This window comes from Betta splendens, chromosome 12, assembly GCF_900634795.4.
Source record: "Betta splendens chromosome 12, fBetSpl5.4, whole genome shotgun sequence".
Taxonomy (NCBI): Eukaryota; Metazoa; Chordata; class Actinopteri; order Anabantiformes; family Osphronemidae; genus Betta; species Betta splendens.
This window is the reverse complement of record NC_040892.2, coordinates 5739895-5762422: the sequence shown is the minus strand read 5'-3', so window position 1 is coordinate 5762422 and position 22528 is coordinate 5739895. Positions and strand designations below refer to the sequence as shown.

Sequence of the window (22528 nt, the reverse complement as noted above, 5' to 3'; positions counted from 1 at the left end):
CACACACACACACACACACACACACACACACACACACACAGCCTTGCGGTGCTATAAAAGTGGGGCCCCACCATTGACATGATGCCTTCCCTAGCCCTTTACCCTAACCCTAACCATCACAAATAAAGGCAGATCTTTGCTCTAATCTGAACCAAACCTCAATTCTAACCTCAGCCCTAAAATCACATCTTGACCCTCAAAAAGGCCTTTAAAGTTGTGGGGCCCGGCCAAAGGGCCCCACAAGTGACCATAGGGCCCCACTTGGGTAGAAAAAAAAAAGATTTGGGGCCCCACTCCAATGTAACCGCAAGGACACACACGCACACACACACACACACTACTGACTCCAACTGTTTCCCGTCATCAACACTGCGGGAACACACTTGACCCCGTGTCACACTCACTTGCTCGTCTCTTCAGACCAGCAAGACAGCTGTGATCAGGACGAGATGTTCGTCCGGCTCCTCAGGCACCAACTACACTGTAGGAAATATTGGATAGTTGAACTTACCTGTATATGGGTTTAAGCATTAATTTGCAACAGTGGACAGACATGATCTTCATCATAGACTCCAGGAACAACACACCGATCCTCCTGGACTGTCCAGTTCTTATAGAGGAAATAGAAACCTAGAGAACCTGCTGTTAACTCCCACAGTCACAACCGCATGTAGGAGGCATCAAAAACATCCACACCTCCTAAAAGCCAAAAGGAAGGTCGGCTCCGGCCTGTGGTTACTCAGTCCCAGTCCTGTCTGCCATGACTCTGCTGGTTCTGTCTGCTGGAGACTCCATCTTCTGTCCACCTACTGTAACAAACCCACCCATACCTTGAATCTGGAAGCCTTAGATATGTGGAAAGTATTTGAATGAGAGTTGAAAGTTAAATCTAATCTTTTCCAGCCTTTATCAGAGCTTGAATAGCATATTTTGCATATTTATCAGTCGGCATTTTAAAAGATTCAAAGTACCTTCACAGTCATGTTGCCGTGAACACAGACACATCCCAAGAAAAAGCCAGAGACAACGCGTCTTACTTCATCAGTTGGTTGGTTTATTTATCATTAGCAGTGACACCAAATGTACTCTACTGTTTCCACTTGCTATCTTAGGAGATGCATTTTGACTTGTAAACAGTGAGAATGATGAAATGCATTTCAGAGAGCTCCTTATAAGCAGTGTATGGCCATGGGGGGGGGGCGGACCGGGCCTGCTCTACAGTAGCTCACCTACTTAACAATACACGTGATGTTATAGTTGTGAGCCTCTCATATTTACATAGGTACAGCTGGGTCCCACGTTCTCCACCAGCGCACACCTATTAGTTTTTTGTTTTTTTTAATGTGTTATCACATAGTTTTCTTAAAGAATTATATTTACAACCATGACACCTCCAGCTGCCTGCTGCCGGAGATCAACACACAGTTAGAATCACTTGCTTAAAATTCAATAAACTACGCATGGTTCTTGAAAATGTACGTAAGTCAACCTTATAGCTCTAAGTTTGTTTTTGTCTCTTAACAAATAAAGTTAATACAGAGCTCAAGCTGTTTGTCGTTCCCATAAAAATTTAAAGTTATTCAAATAAATGAATGAACCAAAAACAATAATAATAAAATAAAAATATATTGCACTTAAAGTTCAGGACCTGTTTGGTGGTTAAGAGGAAAGTGAGAGCTTTTAGCTGAGTGCTTTGGAGGACGTGAGAGTTAGAGTTAATCTAAATAAATAGGCAAACCTTTGTACAACTTGAAGCGTTTTTTTTTGTTTTTTTTCCAACTCCGACTACGGAACAAGCAACGTCTTGTGTATTGCTCAGTGGAACTAGGGAGCGCCAGATCCCTAAAGCATAGAAAAACAGTGAGCGTGTAGAAAAACAGAACGAGTTGAGGAGTTAAACCGAGCGAGACCTGTCACAGCAATGTCCTGAGAATGTTCCTCCATTAGTCCAGAATAAGCTACAACGTTAAAGGAAATGTCTGCATGGACACCTTGTTTTTTGTGTGTTTTTCTTCGCTTCTGGTTGTAAACAGTCTTTGGAGACGGGGAGCGAGTCGTCGTTTTCTGCAGCGTGACCTTCGACCCGGTCTCCAGTCGCACGCGCGCTCTTCGCCCCGTCGCCGTCTCCGACTTTGTCAAAGGTTCAGCACGTTTCGCAGTCTCCGGGTGAATCGAGTGAGATGAGCGTCATCTATAGAAGCTCGGAGGTTAACAGAGATGCATGTGAAACACAGCGTCAACACCAGTTTTCGTTCAGACATCGCCGCGTCTTCTTTCCCCCTTCGCCGCTGTGTTTGGAACCTGGTGAAAACACCGCGAGAAGGACTTTGTGTCGTACCGACAGCTCTGACGAGGCTTCACAGAGGAAGGGTTTAAAGTGGGACTTTCAAAATAAAAGGAGGAGGGTGACAAAACAGTACCGGACTGTCTTCACGTCTGCAGGGTTTGTTTTTTTTTTTGAGGCGACCCCTCCGTTTCACCAGTAAAACTGGATACACAAGAGACTGAAACAACAAAGCAACAGTGATGAGACAAGTGTCCAGCTTCTGTTTCAGCCCTCGCTTGCGGGCTTGTGTCATTTAGCAAGAACCATTCACGCACTCGTCAGCCCATCCATTCTTCCATCCATCCTGGTAAACTACATTCCTCTGCATTGCCGTAGCTTCGCCGGTCCTCTCACACCATAACAATAAAACATCATAGTGGACTGGATGACAAACAGAGATTGAAATAAAAAAAAGGCAAACCAAAATAACTCCCACACACCCACTGTACATGTTTCAAGTCTGCCCATGTTTTTGTTTTTTTTTTCTTTCGTCATCTTTCTCTTCTCCTCGTCTCAGCTTCTGGCCTCTTACGAAGAGGAGGAGGTCGAAGTGGAGCTGGGCTTTTTTTGGTTGATTAAGTCCAAGTAGAGTTCTGAGCGCAGGAAGCGGGGATATGAGTCTTTCTCCATCAGCCCGTATATCCGCCGCTGCGCCAGGTCAAAGCAGGAGCGCGTCACATTCTGCAGGTTGTCCTTAGTGTGGTCTCTGGTGTAGGAGTCCAGGTTCACCTGCAGGGGGGAGGGACGCGACAGTGAGGGGGGGGGGCAAGGTCTCGAAGAAGCAGGAAGCTGCTGCGACATCGCCTCCACTCACCTCTTTACACGACTGGATGGCGATGTACTCGGCGAAGATCTTCTTGGCTTTGGACGCCATCTTGGACTGCGACTTTATCTTCCTGTACTCCTCGCACGCCAGCCAGAACTCCAGGTTCTCCTCGCTGAACTCCGTCCGCAGGAAAGCTCTGAACGCCGCCAGGCCATCTGAGGGAGAGAGAGAGCGGAGACGGGGGGAGATGAGAATAAACAAGAGCGGAGTTGACTGGGGCGCCATGGCAACGGGAACAGCAACTACACGAGTCATGTGGCTGGAAGAAAGAAGCCGCAGCACGTGTAAAGAGCCCTCGACAGCGCCCCACTGACCCACGCATGCATCGCCCGCACACACTGCTAATGAACAAAGGCGTGACTGTTTGAGCGTAAGGGGAAAGAAACGCATTCCGGCACTTTGAGCTTTTCAGGTTTCGGTGGAGTTAATGATTGGAGGAAGAAGGCACTGAGAGGAGAGAATGGCAGGAAGCCGCGTACTCCCACGGCCGCTGTCGGCACCTTCCCGTTCCCATGAATCACCCACGTTGATAAGCCCAGCCAGTCTCACCTCACTCTGGCAAGCAGGAGTGAGGTGAGGAGGGGGGGAGGAAATTAGAAGCGGGGGAATAAAGAGGCCTGCGAGGCCGAATGGAGAGCAGATGTGACGCTGGCTGTGCATCAGCTTTCTGTCGTGGAAAATGAAGAAGGGCTTTGGAGGATGAAGTGCGGGAAACAAAAATAGCAGCACACTTGCAGGTTGCCTGTGCTAGTAAACCCCCACCCCCCCAACACGACCCCCCCCCTCGTTCTCCCCATGTAAAGCGTAGATTCAGAGCTTAAGGATTAGTTCAACTTGCTGCAAGCTGTTCGGGCTCTGCGGCTGTGTGTGTGTGTGTGTGTGTGTGTGTGTGTGTGTGTGTGTGTGTGTGTGTGTGTGTGTGTGTGTGTGTGTGTGTGTGTGTGTGTGTGTGTGTGTGCGTCCACAAGTTCCTATTCACCTATTAAACTATTAACCGCCACATTTCCAAACAGATGACTCTCATGAAAACAATGACTTATGTTCAACTCACATTTGTGTGTCAGCAGTTTGTCCAGCGAGTCCCCCCATTTGAGCGCTTCCTCCGGGCAGGGTCTGCAGATGAAAGCAGAGCGATTCTTTAACAAGCCCATCTCAGCCAGGTTTCTCATTGTGTGACCCATCCGCGGGACGTCGTCTGCGTTGATCAGGTGGAAAACGTGGACGTGGATAATCCCTCTGCGCTATCGTCTGTGTCTACAGCTCTCGCCTCACATTGGGTTCTGCCTTATGAATGGTTCCCACACGAGAGCCATGAGACATCCTGCCTCACTCTGGAGGGGATCTGGGCCTTTATACTCCTGCTGGAGGGGCGGGACTTCAGCCAGCCAATCGGTGGGGTGCTCTCGGGTTTAGAGCCCTCCTCCTCCCCCACCAGTGTCTGTCTGCCCCCTGCTGCCTTCCTTCCATCCTTCCTGTACCCTGCTATAAGCGGAAGGTCTTGTACAGTACTTATGGCTCCCTGTGGTCCACATCTCAGGCCTTTTCTAACCCAGCATGAAGGCAGTTGCTGCGTAATTTGACATTTTAGTCAATTTGGACATTTTTTTATTATATACTTAATACCTAATTTATTCTTAAATTTATTCTGACAAATCAACAATTTTTTTGTGTCATTATTGATTATTCTATGTTCTGTGCTGGACTGTAAAGCCACTTTTAAGTGAAATAAAGTCAAACAACTGTCTTTTTAATACTTGCATGGACTGAGAGACCGAGACCGGCCGGACTGTACAAACGGTGTGTGTCTGATAATTACAAGCATATTCGATTTGGTTAATGTACTTCCTTCCCATAATTTACACACAATTCACTTTCCCTTCCTTGTGACGTTCATTCCTTAATAACGCATCCTCCCATTTACTTTAATCATGCCACACATCACATGCACCCTCCCGTCTCTCCCGCTGCCCACATGTCTGACTTCCCAGACCAGTTCGCCTCCAGCTGTGGCGAGACCCGGAAAGCAGCCTCGCGCATAAAGCCAGGAAGTGGCCACTTACTTGACTGACTTCATGGATTTGTCTAGCTTGCTGGCCGGGTTGCTTCCTGGAGATTCGTTCCTCCTCCGCAGGAAAGCCAGGCGGTTCTTCATGTCTTTGGCCCTGGGTGAGAGGAAGACAGAGGAGAGGGGGGAGTCGGAAAAAGAGAGGAGATGAAAGGAGGAATGTGAAGGTGACGTTGGCGGAAAGTTGAGGCAGGACAAGGAGAGGATGAAAGGAATCAGAGAAGAAAAAGAGACGGAAGAGAGTGTTGAGTCTCCAAGTTCAAAGTCCAGAAGTGAAACAATCCAACGGTTCAGCTTTGTAAATCCAATGCGCGTGAAATAAAACCCAAATGTGTGTGTACATTTTCAGCCTTGTATCTTGATATGGCGGGACAGGATTTTCCCCCAAAAGCAGCTGGTGGGCTCCTCGTCCTCGCTTCGCAGCAGCGCGTCTAGCGACAAGCTAAAACCTCCAGCAGTCTTTGCTGTGGATGCGTCCCTGGCAGGTTCCTCGGCAGGGACTGAGCGAGTGTGGCAGAGGAGGAGAGAGACTCAATCCTCACTCCACCGTCTCATCACGCCATTCTCCATGCGCCTGGAGGGGATGCTGAGAGGGAGCCGACCCGGGGCCACAACAGGGCACCGTGACCTCCGCGCTGCTCCCCTGCTCGACTCCAGCATCCGAAACCCCCCCGCTTCACCTCGGCCGCCTCTCCGTCCTCGCGTCGCGCACACGTGTGCCGCCTTAAGTATCGGGCGAGGGGCGAGAAACGGCGGCGCGCTCCCATAATCCCACGGTGCGCGTCCTGGCTTCTCCCGACCCGGAGCACGTGCTGTCTCGTTGGGACGTGACCTCGCTCAACACCCATTTCCTGAGTCCCCGCTTCTGATTTCCACTGTGGATTGGCTGGCCTGCTAATAGCGCGGCGCGGAGGCGTGCGCTCGCTGGCCCTAATCACGGCAGGCTGGTCCCACCGCCAACCCACCGGCCCCTGGAGAGCGACAACACCCCAAAAAAAGCAACACCTTCTCCAGTTATAGACACCTATCATTCAAACGTGTGCTCGGAGGGAGGGTGGCACAAATGCTGCACATGAAGATACAGTACGTGGATAAAAGGAGAAGCCCCCCACACTTTAAGGTGCTGGAAAACTCCCAGCCTGCATCAGGGAGAGGTCATTTTTACAACATGACTGTAGGAGGTGTTGGAAATATTGCTGACTGGGCCTTTTAATGGATTTGGCCTGTGTTTAGGAGCTGGACTGGTGCAGATTTCTTTGGTTGACTCAGAGGAGCACAAAGAGCCTTTCCAATGCATTAGTCACGATCAGCGACATGTAAAGTGTTCTGGTGCGACGGCTAAAGCAGCTGAGGTAAGCAAGGATGTGAGACGAAATAAAGTTAACAGACCAAACGCGATTTAGATGAAAATGTCCACTTTATAGCGAAATAACTGTCACGCCCAAATTCTGTAAATGCTACCTAAATATTCACGAGGTCTGTGGTGGAGAAATGATGCATCGCCCGACAGAAATAACAACAGAAGCAGATCGAGCCAGATGCTTAACTGGAGAACAGTTCGCTCTTTTATAGAAACAACAGGGTGCTTCAGTACAAAAGAGCCTGAAGGACATTATCACCCAAATAAAAACTTGCTTGCTGTTAAATAAACTCATAACATCTGAGCAGGGTTTAATAGATTGTTCTATTTTAAGTGTTCACTCCAGGCAGTGAGGTCTGGAGCTGACTTAAATGAGAGAGATGGCCTCTGGCTTTCCGGTGCACGAAAGGGGGGAAAGTTATATTTAATAAGGGCTGAAAAAGAGTTTGTATGACAAAGGACACTCTGTTATTTGGTGTGATTCCATGAAATCTATAAGCTCGGGTGGGAAAAATGTGACGATGATGTCATAACCATGACTATGACTGAAAAAAGTGTTTGTCTGCTGCCACCATGTGGATGACAGTGGATACCGCACCCTGCTGCGCTCAGCTGACTGCTTACAAGGCATTAGTTCCCACCTGATGACAAAACTGAAACAAACACGTTCAAACGTCGATTTATCTGCCCAATTATTTTCAGACCCAAACAAAGAAATAACACTAAAACGCCTCTGTTGAGTCCATGGGACGTGTGAAACAGCCTCCCAGCTCTAATTCCAGGAGCAATCACACAGTTGACATATTACAGTAAAAACACTTCAGGCACAAAACTGCAAAATTAGGATGGCATGGCAACAGCAGCATCTCTGTTTGCAGCACGTGTGTACGCACACATTAGCGTCTGCTCGGGGACGGAGGGAGCTTTAAGTGGTGCAATTATCTTCAGGTTTCCGTTCTTTATTCCCTCTCTGCTTGGCTCACATTAGACGCGCTAATAGCACCCCACTGGCTATTCCTGGTGCTCTGAAAAATAGGCCGCACTCCCAGGGAAAGGCTCTGGGAGCACATGGGGGAGAGCTGCAGACAGACGTGCTGCACATCCCGATGCGCGGGCGCGAGCGCCGTCCACTGCCCCACTTCGTCGCCTGCGTCAGGAACCGAAGCACAGGGCGGCTCAGAAACAGCTGGACTTTCATTTCGCCTTCCACTTCCCACGGGCGGCCGCGAACCGATACGTCGCCACTGTGCGACCATGTTTGTGCATCTGTGCGAGTGCGAGTATAAAAGGTCAAGGGTCGCCTCAAAACGCGGCTGCAACACGCATCCTGGGCTACGTGAGCAAACTGTGAGTGAACGTCTTCACGAGCAAAACAGCCGAGACACACGTCCACGCGGACTCGCCTCTCCCGCCGACCGCCTTTGGAATATTCCTCGAAGAAAGGGAATTGCCCTAAATTCCGTCCATAAATATAACACCATCACATTCACGGAGCTCTATTTCTGAGCAAACTAACCTTCTCCTCCACAAAGACCGCAGGAGCCGTCGTCCTATTCCTGAAATCCAGGCTGCATATAATAAGAAAGGGGGCCAAGCTACAGATGAGGACCATGTGGGGGTCAGAGCGCTTCCCACAGTAAGCCCCTCTGGAGCCACGGTGGGACACTACACAGTCTGCGATCACGGAAAGCGAGGCTCAAATGGACCCTCGCACCCACTCCCACCTACCTCTCCAGGTACCGCTCTGACAAATCCACCACGGTGTGAAACATGGGTGCCGGCCTCCGAGCAGGTTCGACGGGTGCGTGTGGAGGTCCCGCTGCATGTGTACAGTCAGCGCGTGTCAAGAGTGCCGGCGCTCGGGGCCCGGTTTGTTTGACAGTCACATTCCTCTGACCCCCTAGAGGCTCCGGTGGCGCTTTATATAGTGGTGGGGGGCTGGGGGAGGCGGACCCTAGGCTCACCCAATCACCACAGTGCTGCCTGGTCATTTATGGGTTAGTAAGTTAAAATGATCCATGCATCCAGTCGTAGAGAATTGAAGACTAAATATGTTCATTTAAAAACCTAATTAATGTCATTGAAAGACATATGGACGTGTCAGCTTTGCTGCCGCTCATCCATCGACTGCTCTGAACCATCACGAGATGCAGACTCATAACAGCCCCAGGCTGCATCTATCAATACAGTAATGACCACGTGTTGTGTCCATGTTTACAGGCAAACACACAGATGCTGCTCCCTTTCTCTCCATCTGTTTCTGTTTCCTGCCTCTATGAGTCTAAAGGGGACTCCAGATCTGCTCATGGGTCCTTTTCCATGAATGAGGATTCACCCGTCATGAGTTTCACTCTGATGCGCTGCACTTCTCGACGCGCTGCGGATTTACGGCCTTAAAAACCACCGAGCGAGGAAGGAGCGCGGCTGTTAAAGGTTGTTTCGGAAGCGGAGCACCTGCACAACGTGAAACAAAAGGTGGTAATGAAGGGGCGGCGGCAGAAGTGAGTTGGACAATCCTCAGGAAAACAGCTGGGCTGAAAGCAGAACGCCAGGCGCGAGGAGAGGAGGAAACGGGAGAACGGGGTGCGGGGAGTGGGAAATGTAAAACCGAAAGAATGGGAGGATGGGGGAATAATGCTCAGGAAGTTAAGGAGCGGAGCGTCTTTGTTCTGAATGATGCATGAGTGTGGAGAAAACAATGCATTCACTGCGCTGTGGAAAAGAGCTCCACAGTTTCACAAGGACACATGTAAATACTGTAACGATCACGTGCTCAATGGGTCCAAGGATCTAATTTCTGCTATGTTCAAGTGTTAAAAACTGTTTCTTCCATGTGTGTTTCACCAGGATCACGACAATAAAGACGCTAAAGGCGCTAAAGACGCTTCTTATAAAGCAGTGGAGTGTCTACAGCCAATTACCATTCAGCTGGTTCATCAAAGTGTCTCCTGTGCGTCTGTCTGTCATAATGAAGCAAACAAAGGCTTGAAGCTGTTTGCACAGAGTGGACAAAAAGGCACCGACCACTCTTGGGACCGTGGAATCTTAATCACTTAATCTTCTGGTTAACTAAACAGCACCGACACCCCGCCTGTGCGGGAGAATGGGCCCAAGAGCGGTCGCCGTGCGTGGCTTTGTTGTCCCACGGCGTGAAAAGGGCTTTGGTGTCGACGGACAGCGGCGTGAAAAAAGGGCTCAACAGCTGGCGAACCGCCGAGGCGTCGACAACGCGCCCAAACAAACGCGCGCCGCCTCCCGCGACAGTGAGACCCGCGTGCAGCGGCGCGCTGCTCAGCGGCACGTGGGTAATTCGCCACTTAATGAGATGGATGGGCAGCGATAAATGAGTCAGCGGCGTTTGTGGGTCCGTTAACACGTGCAGGAAACGCACATGACCGGACTATTCCCATGTTACGTTAATGGTTGAACTGGTGGATGATGTCACAGATGTCCTGAAATCGCAGCCCCCCCCCCCCATGAGGTGCCATAAAACACTATCATCCGGCGTTAGCTGGAACACAAGCAACAACATCCTTTCACAATAAAGGACGCTAACGCACGGTGTGAAATTTTGACCCTTTCACCAGATTGAATTAGCATGAAAAGCTCCACTGTGCCTCATACCGGTTGTGCCTGACGCTGTATTCATTTCCGGGGCAAATGTTTCATGAAATTTTCTAAACATGGTTTCAAATGTCACAGGTCAGGGGTTGAAAATGAGCAGATGGCCAAAGGGACAATGAGCACAGGCAGAGGAACACACTGAGACTGAAGTACTCACAGGTTCTTGGATTTCTTCTTCTTGGTCCCGTCAGGGCCGACCTCGCAGCTACAGGGGGATCCGGAGCTCAGCTGAGGGCAGAGGAAGGAGAGCACACACTGCATCATCCGCACTCCACACACTACGACGGCCCCCGGACCGAGAGCGGTCCCGTCTGCAACGCACACAGCCGGCGACCAGGAGGATTAATCCATAGCAGCGGCAAGAGTTTCAGTCCCGCAAGGCAGCTCTGCGGCGTCTGGCTGCGTTTGCGGGCAGTAGGTAGAACAAATGACTGAAGATGTGGGAGCGAGTGTGAAAGACTACAGCTCTTGTTTCTGCCGGCCTCCAACTGTGCCAAAGGTTTGAAGTGTGGAGCCAAGACCCCGGTTTCACATTACACTTTCTGCCAACCCACCATTTTGATTGGCTGGGGGGAGGAAGGGGAAGTTGCTTCAGGGTGTGGATGGGGTCAATCGCTACTAATCTGATGGCCTGCCCCATTGTGTGTGTGTGTGTGTGTGTGTGTGTGTGCGTGTGTGAGGCTCTAAATAATGAGCCATTGTGTTACAGGAACACGCAGTTGAGTCTGCGCTGGATCCCGGCCACAGCGCTGCAGGCCGCTCGCTTTCAGCCGTCAGAGCCACAGCTTCAAATTCACAAAGTCTTGATTGACCTTCATGTTATAGGACGGTATCGCTTATAAAAGTTAAGGGTCCCTGAACGTCTCAGCAGCGCACTAGAAACTTGCAGTGCGTGAATAACCATCCACATTTAATACTCAGTCGATTGGACAATAGATTAGGTGGAGCTGCCCTTTAAAAGTGAGTCATAGGAAGGTGACACACGCCCTTTTACCCCCTTTAAGGTCAGGAGAAGAGCATTGAACATCAATAGATGCTGATGTGCGTGTATACAAACGGCCGATTGTGCGGTACAGTGCATCAGCAGCGTGTCTGTGTGCGGACTGTGCACGTGAGACTATTATTGTGTTTAAATCATCTTACTGAGCAAACATTTCCCTCATTACACATCCACCTGCATGTGGCCCTGCTGCGCGTACCAGCTGCCCAGGGCACAATGTCTTTTGTGCTTTCATTTAGATACGAAGCCACCAGCTGGAATTTACTGAGCAAATAAGAGGTAATTATGCCTGTTATTAACATGGGCTGACTCTGTTTCACTCTGCAGTAACTTCTATCTATTCTAACTTTCTTCTCGCATTTAGATGCATGTGCCGGGATTAAGTCATTGGGCCTCATGGGGGGCGTCACAATCCCATCAGAGATCTGAAAGGGAGCGTCACAACAGGAGAGACCTCGTCAGCTTTCTGCCCCAGGTCAGGCCTATTCAGGGGTCTCAGTGAGGCAGATTACACACAGATCAGAGGCTCGTCTGCCTGTCGGGTCGGGTCGGGTCTGTGCAACCAGTGGCCTAATGCTCTCCCACGCCGGCGGATGCGCTCGGAGGGAAATGCGTCGGCCTTTTAACGCCGATGCAGCATCCGCACGCGTCTGATGCCGAAGCACGGGCCGCGATCGAGCGCCGCCCGTTTGCTCCGTACTCCCATCGTGATAGTGACAGATTGAATTCCAGATGAGAGAGGTCATTGCTCAATAAATCACTGAATACCAGACCACACGCTGAACCCATCACATGCGCCGCTTTGGCATCTGGATGCATGCAGTGGAGAGGTTTCGCAATAAATAATAATAAGAATGCCTCAGTTTTTCTTCTGCTTTTCCCCCTTTTCCCATAACACAAACGAGACTTAGACCCACACTCAGTCTGCCTGGCAATGGTCAGTGAAGCGTGAAAAGTCTGAGCCCTTTCTAAAAATAGCCCCAGTGTGTGTGTGTGTGTGTGTGTGTGTGTGTGTGTGTGTGTGTGTGTGTGTGTGTGTGTGTGTGTCCGTGCTGATGTGCTCACATGCCTCATCGAGGACAGTAAGAAAACAGAGGCACCGCTCGATGCACAGCAGAGGAGCGGAAGGTAACCAGATGTAACCCAGTTCCAGACAAGGCCAGAAACGGTACCGAACTCGGGACAGGACGGTGTGTGAGCAGGGCAGAACCGAGCCGTCTGCCTCCGTCTCAACGAACTGTCCGCCCTCCAGCGATGGACACTTTGTGCAGGGAGAATATTCTGAACAGCTCGGGAGCGTTCTTGACCCAGACGCTAAATCCTTCACGGGCCTAAAACCCGTCAGACAAAGACGTGAACCCTGCTCTTTGTTGTGCTTTAAAGTCTTCCCAGCTGTTGAGTGCTGCTTTCCCTCAGCAGAGCTCCGCCGGCCTGCTTCCTTCCTTTTCACGGCCCCCTCTTTGGATTTTATTTGAAAACAAATGGACGAGCCGGGGTCGGAACATTGTTATTGGACCCAGACGAGCTAGCGTTGCTTTTAGTGCATTAGGAATCGGCTTCCTGACATTGTGTGCTTCTGCTCTGTGTACAGTATGTGTCAGACCCGGTTCAGACTGGACCAGTGACGTCTTCCAGCCTGGTGTCAAGACCTGGGCAGCTCTGATGCTAATCATCCAAAACATGGGATTACTGTATAACTATTGAAGTATGACAATCTTATATTTGCCCCATCGCCAATAAATGTAGCTTCAATACATTTTACATTACATTTTGATAAAACTTTGCATAAATAAAATGTTGCATTTATTTTAAAAGAGAAAAGAACACAGGTTAAACAAAGTCTTGGCTTTCAGGATGTGGAAGCTATTAAGTGCACAAATAAAGGAGGAAGTGATCTCCTTAAATTAGCTTCTCAACTTCTTGTGTCATTCATTACCCAGAAAAAGTGGTTGTTAAGGTATTAAGACAAAGTCCTCACACACAGTCACGCGTGATCTGTTTGGTATTTTTTAATATCGGTGGCAAATTATCGCTGTGTTGCTCTGTGCTCCACCAGGATAAAGTCATCTGTGGTGATCTCACAATGAACAGGCTGCTGACGCCAGTAGGTTAATCAGGGACAGGACGAACTGGGACTCAGTCAGTGACAATCATCACACACATTAATACACGCATGAAAATGAGGGGATCATTGATGCAACAGAGCATGTTATGAGAACTTTTCACAAGGGCACAAACTGATGTTTAAACTTAGAAACTGGAAGAGATCAAAAGGTCCAGTTATTAAATTAAGCATTTTTCTGAGTTTTAATGAGCACTTTCCTTTTCTTTGATGCGCAATTACTTAATTTATTTAATTTCTCTTCTTTCTATTTACAGTGCGTCACCAAGAATATTTTCCAACTTCCTGCATTAATAAGCAGTTTCTAAAAAAAACTGAAAAACTGTGTTTCTATAGGGAACTTATGTAATTATGAATCACAAGCATTTTCACACACATACAATACAATTATGAGTAATAAAACAAATGAAATGAATATAAACTCAGCCTAGAATAGGAAACTGACTCATCTCTACCTAAACTACATGAAAGCAGATAAAAAGAGAGCACTGTCTCTGTGTGTGTGGGATTTTTATTCACAAATAAATCACCAGACATTTTTCTTTTTTTGCTTTTTTTTGTTTGCAATAATGTTCACCGTTTTTAACTGTGAACTCGTGTTGTCTTTTCAAAGCATAAATAACTTTTAGCATATTTTTATCAAAGAATTTCTCAGTATAACTCTACTCACTTTGGTGCCAGGTACTTCAGTGTTGTACAGTAGCTGGTTGTTATAGCGATGGTGTCTTAAATGACCTTAAATTGCCATTAACTGCTTTTAATTGTTTGAGCTGCATATTCACTTTTTAAACTGTAATTACTATGTGAAAACAAAAAGGATGTAATGTTTGAATAATAATTGAGTCCTGTTCTTAAACAGAGCTCTTTCCTCTTGACAGGTCATGTAGGTGCTGATGATTATACGCTTCATGGTTAATTACTTAGTGAGAGCATCACTGTTCATTTGCATAGCTGCTAATGATTTGCTCATGTTTAATTGCAGTAGTGTTCGAACATTCAGACGAGTCACACTGTCTTAAGTTCTACTGGGATTAATCCCAGATCACAGGGTTATGACACAGAGTTCTATTTGAGAACCTTGAGGATCATAACTGACACATTTACATAGTAAGGAAGTAAAGCAGTGACACACAGGACTTTAACATCCGTTCCCTGTTCATCTGATGTGAATTTGGAATCAAGGTACTGGGCTCAGTACTTGTTACATAATTCTACACCATCATTCTCACCATTGTGTCAAGATGCAAACTGTCCCAAAAAGATGGAACAAAACGCCTGAGAGCAAATTATACACATCAGTGACTTTGAATTATTGTGCTCTTCCACACCGTTTAAAGACTTCAGGCTCAGAGCAGCACTAACACAAAGACAAGGATGAGAAGTCGTATTTACAGTACGACAATCCAGCAAATCTAGTACAAACAAATATAAGACAAAAAGGATACACAAAATACACACACACACACACACACACACACACACACACACACACACACACACCACCTGCGTATGTTGCGCAACACTTTCAAGGATAAAGTGAGATCTAGTCAGAGTCTTTGAGCGAGTGAGAATATTTGGGGTGAAGTTATATAATGACACAAACCTTCAGGCTGCATCGGAGGCAAGTAAAAACATTTAGGTTATATTAAGTAGATAATTCATCACAACAGAGCGTGAAGCAACTCTCGCTGTGGGCTGCCAACTGAGCACACGTCCTTAGTAGTGAAGGCGTGTCCGCCCTCCACCCTGACCGCAGTATGCAGGAACACTGACGTGGTCCCAACACAACTTTTCCACTGCCCTGCTTCTTGTCTGTCACTGTGTGTCTTCTACCAGACCTCTCCGGGTTGGTCGAACAATCACTGAGCTTATTTATATGCACAATGTACAGTAATCCAGTGTTAAGGTCAACATTAGTCAAAATACTGCTATGGCAACCAGTGATGTAAACACCTGCATCCAAACACAACACAGCTCCTGGGTCCTGTCTTGGACCAGAGGAGTCCTGTCCTCTAATGGTCCAACTGCCTGCACGCAGACTGCAGGACGCTGAGGTGGGCAGAGAGTCTGGGTTCTACAGTAAGTGACTTCAAGCCATCATCCACACATCATCGGAGCGGCACACGGATCCCTGATAGCAGCTGCCAGTATGCTCCAGTACAATCCTGTTATTGTATTAGTCATGTGGGTTAGAATAATTTTTATTTGCTGTGGGGAACTGAAACAATGGCTCCCCACCTCCTCCAGGCTCTGTCAGACTAGATTGCTTCGGAAGGTGTCACATCCGCTCCCTCTATTTTTATTAGTCACGCGGGACGAAAGCCTTGTTGCACTGTCACTACTTTTGTCAGGTGTCAGTTCAGGCATGTGTCACACAGTCGCACAGAAGCAATCTGTTACATGGGGAAACACTTGTGTGTACTGAGCCATGGTTCAGTGTTTGACTTGTTCTGTTTTGTTCCAATGGGAAACAGCCAGATCGACGTGGATGACATTCTATTACAGCAATATCACGGCTAATGGATGGAAACAGCGCCTTCCCACGTTTTTTCTTACAAATGGTTCATAGCAGTAGCAACCAGGCAGCTGAATAAAGCCCTCAGTTACCACAAACAGCCCAACAGTAGCAAATGAGACTAATGCTAGCTTCATTAGCCCGGGATAAACTAGCTTTGGTGCTGGGGATTTAAGGAAAGTCTTTAAATCCGTGTGGGAGCTAATAGAAAAAACAGTGAGACAGAATCGGTGCAGGTCCTCAGGCCACGTGGGAGCTTCTCTGGAAAGAAAGGATCAGTGTGGGAGTCTCTCATGTGGCCAGAAGGAGTGAGACAGATCTAAAAGACAAGTGGGGTTCATTTCAGGGGGAAAAGTGTATCGCTTTGTGTTTTGGAGGTTCTTTTTGATAGAAGGTCAGGTGTTGATCAATGAGGCTATTTACTTGTGGCAAGAAACTGAATTATTTGTTTCTGTTCGCACCTCCTATATTGTCACCTTACATTCATTGTAAAAACAATAAAAAACTACAGCTGGAACAATAATTAAGTAACAAAAATATTCCATAACAGTCAACAAACGTTAATCCATCTACAGTATGAGATGAACCTACACCTACAGTATCTGAATAGTAAAAACATGTGTTTCTCGACCACAGGCACAAGTGAACGAAATGTAATAAGCAGATGTGAAGAATGAGGTGAGTATTTAATTATAATGTCAGAATAAAATCTCTGGGAAGTGCCTGAGAGAAATGTCAACATATTTATGTTAAGTCAAAAGCGGAAATGAAACACAAGTGATCAACAACTAAATGGTGAACCTCTCCTGATGTTCATTTTTCTGCACATCCTGACGTGATGCGTCGTTTCCACAGCTTTTCCAGAATCAATAGAATGTTATGAAAGCTGCTTTGTCGACATCATCTCGTCTTGAGCTGAATTCATCACCTGCTTTCTCTCTTTACGCTGCTGGCTCCATCCTGTCCTCTCTCATTCCCCTCCCTTATGATTTCAAATACAACACATAATTCGTCCTCACTTTCTAATAATTAAAAATAATATTGCTTGAACCGCATAATTTTCTTACTCAAGGCACATGCGACGCTGTTCATTCCTCAAACTAAAAGGAATCTGTCTGGAAGCTTCCAGACAAGGATTTCACCCACAGAGCGCGCAAGATGCCTCTGATTTCACAAGTGACAAGAATTCCTTCCTAAATGAAAAAGCTCCGTCTGTTCTCTCTTACGGAACCATATTTTAGTAGTCTTATAATCTATTTATTGCCTTTTTTTAACTCTGAACCTCCAGGTACAGTCGCTGAAACTACATGTTAAGCAGAAGTGAAGCATTGCACTGAGTTCATTCACATTTTTGTCAATAGACTCATGACTGGACACTGTGTTGACTGTCCTGCAGCTTGTTCCGTCTGCTCAGTAAATATTTACGCTACTGGTTTTGCATTTGACTGGACGTATCCCACATGAACCTGACCCCTGACGACCCTTTGTCCATTCCACAACATTTACTGTACAGCCAGCCTGCCAAACCTTGTGTTTTGCTACAGTACCCCATCATTGTGTCAAACACACATTGACTCAGATCTACGTTTCCCTGCGCTGGATCTATCGTGAACAAAACAACACGTGAAGCGATGGGACTGGTACTTCCTGATACCTAGTATTTTTAAATGGCTTCCGCGAATCTCTTACGTTGTTCATTCGCTAAAAAACAAACTATTATTAGCTCCGGTCATGTGCCCATGAAGGGTACACATCGCTGTCCTGATATCCACAAGTGCTGTGTCTCTAATACTACAACAACTAAGATTAGCGGAACTGAAAGCATTCTGCACATTAGGTCTTGGGAATAAAATAAGGTCAGAGCGAGTCGCTTAAAGCTGCCGAGGTCCCGGCAGACGCGAAGCTGAGGTACTTAAACTACATGACGTTTACTAATGTCACAGCGTGTAGGTCTAAAATAGCTAAGGACAGTTGGAGCATTAAGTGAAGAAAGTGAAAGCGTACACACTGAAACATGGATCGGTTTGAATTAGTTTTTTTTTCAGTGATGATTTTGGATTTAGCCCCAAGGATAAAGATGAGTCACCAGGTTCAATGGAGCTGTGTGTATTCACCTGGTATTACATCTGGGCTGTGTTAATTTACTTTGGGACAATAATGTATTTATATCTACATTTCGTATGGAGCTTGACTGTTTGAGCAATGCTTCAACAACAATTGGAAAAGCTCAAGTTCAAAGTAAACAGCAGGTTTAATTTCCACCTCTTTATCACTAAAAGTCCTCATTTGTGCTCCTTAAATGCAGGTTGTGTTATGAACCGAGCATCACTGTCCGTCCTCTGGTGAAGCGGGCGGTCGTTACTGAGGACAGGCTGCAGCACCGAACACACACCTGTGCTCCAGGGTCGGACGCATGCTAGCCCACTGTTCTACTCTGTGTCCTCGACACCGCGCAGGAATGTAAGCAATCACGCAGCGATCGGTAAACACATTAAAACGGTTCCCTTCCAGCGTCGGCGGAGGCCGCTGCTATTTATCCAGATTTCAAACAAGCATCAAACGCTTCCCATAAACAAAATGTTTGGCCTGTCTGAGCCAAAAATGCTGGGACGGACACACACGTGTGTGTTGCACAAACCTTTGCATCACTTTCACAAGTGGAAAGGAGATGAGACATCACGTCTGGATGTCAGACGTCAAACAGCAGGAAGTAGAAGTGGACTGATCTGCATTTAAATGATTAATTGTACATAAACACATGATATTTCTGTACTTGTCTCTGTGGAGTAATCCTTCTCTTCCTTCTCTTCAGTGATAATAAAACTTGTACATTAGTTATACATAACAATTGAATAACAATCACAGATCCTGTTGTTCTAAATCAGCATCAACAAGCTTTAAAAAGCGTTTTGCATGCTCACAAATCAATGTTACAAATCTCAAGCCATCCGATTAAGACACACGCAGCACAAACTTCAGGTTTCGGGAGATGCATGCGTGGGAGGAGAGGAGGGAGCCGTTTAAATAATGGAAAAGTGTCCATGACGCCAATAGGTAGCACCATTACTCCTGAATCTGCCAAGGCCAACAGGCCCGGGCCCCGTGCGCTGCATTCCTCCTGTGCACGGCTCACGCTGCCATTTAAGGCTGCTGAGTGCGTTGACAGGAGGACACAGCGCTGCCTCTGATTCTACAACAACAACGGGAGGGAGCATCCACCACTAAGCCTGTGGTTGATCTGTACAGCTGTCGCATCACTACGTTGGTCTCGGTCGTCCATTTTCCCCCCACGTGTTTTTAATTGAGCCTTGTTTTTTTAGCACTTTTTATTTTTTTTGCGTATTTATTAAAAACACGTGCAGGTCCCATCCTGATGGAAACATACTGACCTCCAGTTCCAGCTTTTGTACTGATTTCAGGAAAGTATATTAATAACTTATTAGGAATTTGAATTCATTAGAAACTAATTCCATAATTTCTACAGGAAAATGAGACATACTGAGAATTTGTAATTTATTGTTTCTCAACCTTTATAAAAGTGCAGTAAAACAAGACAGGGTCCAAATGTATTACAGTTTATCAGCTATACAGGATGTGATGCTTCCCTCTGTTGGACAACTGCAACAACTACTACCTGCATTACGACATAGTCACTGCACAACCTATTAAAAAGAGCCTAGAAGAAATTCTTTGGGACTTTCATACATTTATTGTATCTCATTGTCTTGATAGTCTGTGGTTTAAATTTGGGAAACCAGCAGGAACATGACATCATTGTATATTGATACAGTCTGATGTCTAAAGGCTTCACATTTTTACCAGGACCATGTATAAAATAATGTTAAATGTTGTCGACTGATATATTGTGAGTTGGTCTTTAACTGCGGATTCGGGTCAACAAGGTCAAATTATTTCAAGCACTTCCTCTGTTTTGCCACTTGAGGTCGCCCTGTGTACAAGAACGCATGCGCTCAAACACTGGGCCGAGGTGAGATGCGTTTCACATAGAGTGATGGAACAATAAGGAACTCCTACTATGACCATTCACGCAGTGCGCTCACCTTCCGCCCGGAGAACAGCATGCACAGCTGATGCATGGAGCCGCCGTTCTTGGTCAGCTCCTTCTTCAGGGTCTTGGGCGACGGCAGCGTCCAGCCGCCCTTGTGGTGCGCCCCGCCCACCTCCAGGCAGTTGATGGCGTTGTCGGAGGTGAAGCACGGCGTGCGGGGGTCCTGCAGGAGGCTGCCCTCGCTGTGCGTGCGCCGGCGGAGGGAGTTCTGCACGCTGAGCCCGCCCCCGCCGTGCTTCTCGCAGGTGGCGCCCTCCACCATGCTGCGGCGCTTGCTGTCGCTGCGCTGCAGGTAGGCGTCGTCGCTGTCGTCCTCGTCCTCGTCCTCCTCCGACTCCTCGTCCTCGTCGTACTCTTCGTCGTCGGTGTTGGGGGAGGAGAGGGCGTCGGCGCTGAAGGAGCGGTCGAGGCGCAGCTCGGGGATGACGAAGGAGGACGAGGAGGAGGATGGAGGAGCGTTGGGGTCCGGGGGCTCTGAGGCGTAGTCCTCGTCTGTGTTTGACACCATCAGGTTCAGGTTGATCAGCGCCTCCTCTTTCTTCTCACCTTCCTCCTCTCCTTCGTCCCTTTCACTCCCCGCACTCTTCCTGCTGGAGCCATCCTCCTCTTCTTCTTCCCCCCTGTTCTCGACGTCCTTCATCTCTCTCCAGAGCTCCATCTCGTTCCCCTCCATGCTCTTGCAATCCTCACCTTCTGTGGACGGGGGCGGTGTGGGAGGCACCTTATGCCGGTCCACAGATCCCATCAAACCCCCGAGGGGCATGTAGACCTCATCCAGGGGGGTGAGGGGCTCCGACGGGTGAGGACTGCCCAGCGTTGGGGGCTCCGAGGGGCTCGAGGGATACAGACTGCTGTCCTCGCCCTCTGAGCTGCGGGGGGGCAGATGGAGACACACACCTCCTCCCACTCCGCCCAGTTCACACGAGGGGGCATCCACCTTAGGCTCCAACATCTACAAAATGAAGCAGAGAAAGAAGCGGGAACGTCAGTCTAGACACGTGTTTGGACTGTCTATATATACTACACATACTAAATCCTGATTGGCTGTGGGATGTAAACAACGATGACCTGGGAGCTCATATCGCAGACCACAGTGTAAGCATCATCACACTGACTGGATGACAGCATAAAGATGATGCCATGTGTCTTTCTATTTGGGTCCAAGAGTGGGATGTGTTTCCAATGGTAACTGGCTAAACCATATTATAAAGCCAGAATCAGGGGCTTTATGTGTTTCTTTTCAGCCTGTTGTTAGATGCTGAGTTTGCGGCTCTGAATCAGTCAAACTAAGCCGGTAGCTTTTAAATACTGCTTTAATTAACATTGTTGAATCATTTACGTCAATGATCATCAATGACAACCTGACAACAACACAGACGTTCATTATTGTTTGCTCTCATCCTCAGCTTTCAGCCGCTCTGCGTCACTGTGTGTACGGGTAGTGAAAACATCCAAATACCTGCAGGCCTGCATGAATACTTTAAACGCTGCGCTGGTTTAAATATTAAAATCCAATCTACAGTCAGAAAAGAACAAACGTTGTTGTGAAAAACTGGAACTAATCCTTGTCCCACTTGGTCATCAGACAATTAAGGAAAGTTCACTCAAAGGAGATCAGACGAAGCGATTATCTTGAACTGGTTCAAACTCACAGTTTCTGATCGAGAGCAGCACACGATGAGACGAGACGCGCGTTAAGGTGCTAAAACCACAGAAGGAGCCGCGTCTTTAACGAGTCCGTTCAACCCTCTTTAAGTCTGCGGCTCCTCCGCTTAAAAAGGCCTCATTGTGCCGGTCGAGGCAACTCATGACGACGGCGCGCAGTCACAAGACGCCGTGCTCCAATTAGACAGAACACGGGCTCCTCTGAGGCCGCTCGCATGATATTTCACAAGCCGCCTGCCTACGTTTGCTGCCTAAATTGGTCTCCCCACGTGCGGACGGCGTCTGCTGGCAAACTTTTGACCTGCGTCCACTTGACTTGACTCGAAACCATCCAACTGTGCAGCCGCTGCTCCGAGGCGGTGCAGCGAGCGGTGAAGGCCTCCGTTCCGCTGGCGAAGTGACGACACACCTCACCTGCCCCGGAACACTGTGGGGTCCCACAGGAGGAGCCCAGGCTGTTGCTAAGGAGAGGATTCCTGGACTGCTTTAGCGGCGCTGCCGTGTCCCGGGTGGAGGCGGCAGTGGATGCTTGTTTGGGTCATTTGCTCCCGTCCCAGCGTGTCCACGGTGAGACACAAACGGTGACTCAGGGCTATAAATATCCACTCGACTTATCTGGTTCTTGGTGGTTTCATACTGTACGGCACCGCTGGCCCACACAGATACCGGCCTCTCATTTCCCCCCGGACTGCGCCTCCCTCTTAACCCTCCTGCGATCCTATCTAAATGGTTCACGGCAGCGTTACAACCTAGACATGGAGACTTGGTACTGACTCACAGGGTGCAACCAGGGGTATTTTTAGAACGTGATGTACTTTCATACACGCACCAGGAGAGGAAAGTGGAAGCAGAGCCCCTGTGTTCCGTATCTTCCTTCACATCTTCCCTGTACTTTTCTTGGCCGGGGTGGTCGGAGTCAGGAGCGTGAGTCACTGTCTGCCTCTGTGACCCCCTTC

General features: G+C 48.0%; 1 protein-coding gene across 15 annotated transcripts in view; it reads right to left on the bottom strand.

Annotated features, from left to right (window-relative positions):
• Nucleotides 1-1031: 1031 nt before the first annotated feature.
• rgs3a (regulator of G protein signaling 3a) overlaps nt 1032-22528 on the bottom strand; it is an 80088-nt gene continuing 58591 nt past the window's right edge. For 11 of the 15 annotated variants that reach the window (XM_029168493.3, XM_041073048.1, XM_041073049.2 and 8 more), the window contains 6 exons: nt 19900-20859; nt 10359-10429; nt 5213-5314; nt 4204-4265; nt 3141-3307; nt 1032-3055 (listed from right to left, as the gene is read on the bottom strand). In XM_029168493.3, the coding sequence (XP_029024326.1) occupies nt 2855-3055; nt 3141-3307; nt 4204-4265; nt 5213-5314; nt 10359-10429; nt 19900-20859 (1563 nt within the window). In that variant the 3' untranslated portion in view covers nt 1032-2854. Of the gene's footprint in view, nt 3056-3140; nt 3308-4203; nt 4266-5212; nt 5315-5558; nt 6230-8305; nt 9612-10358; nt 10430-19899; nt 20860-22528 lie in introns of those variants that run through there. The other 4 variants (XM_029168492.3, XM_029168490.3, XM_029168491.3 and 1 more) reach the window with 4 other exon arrangements.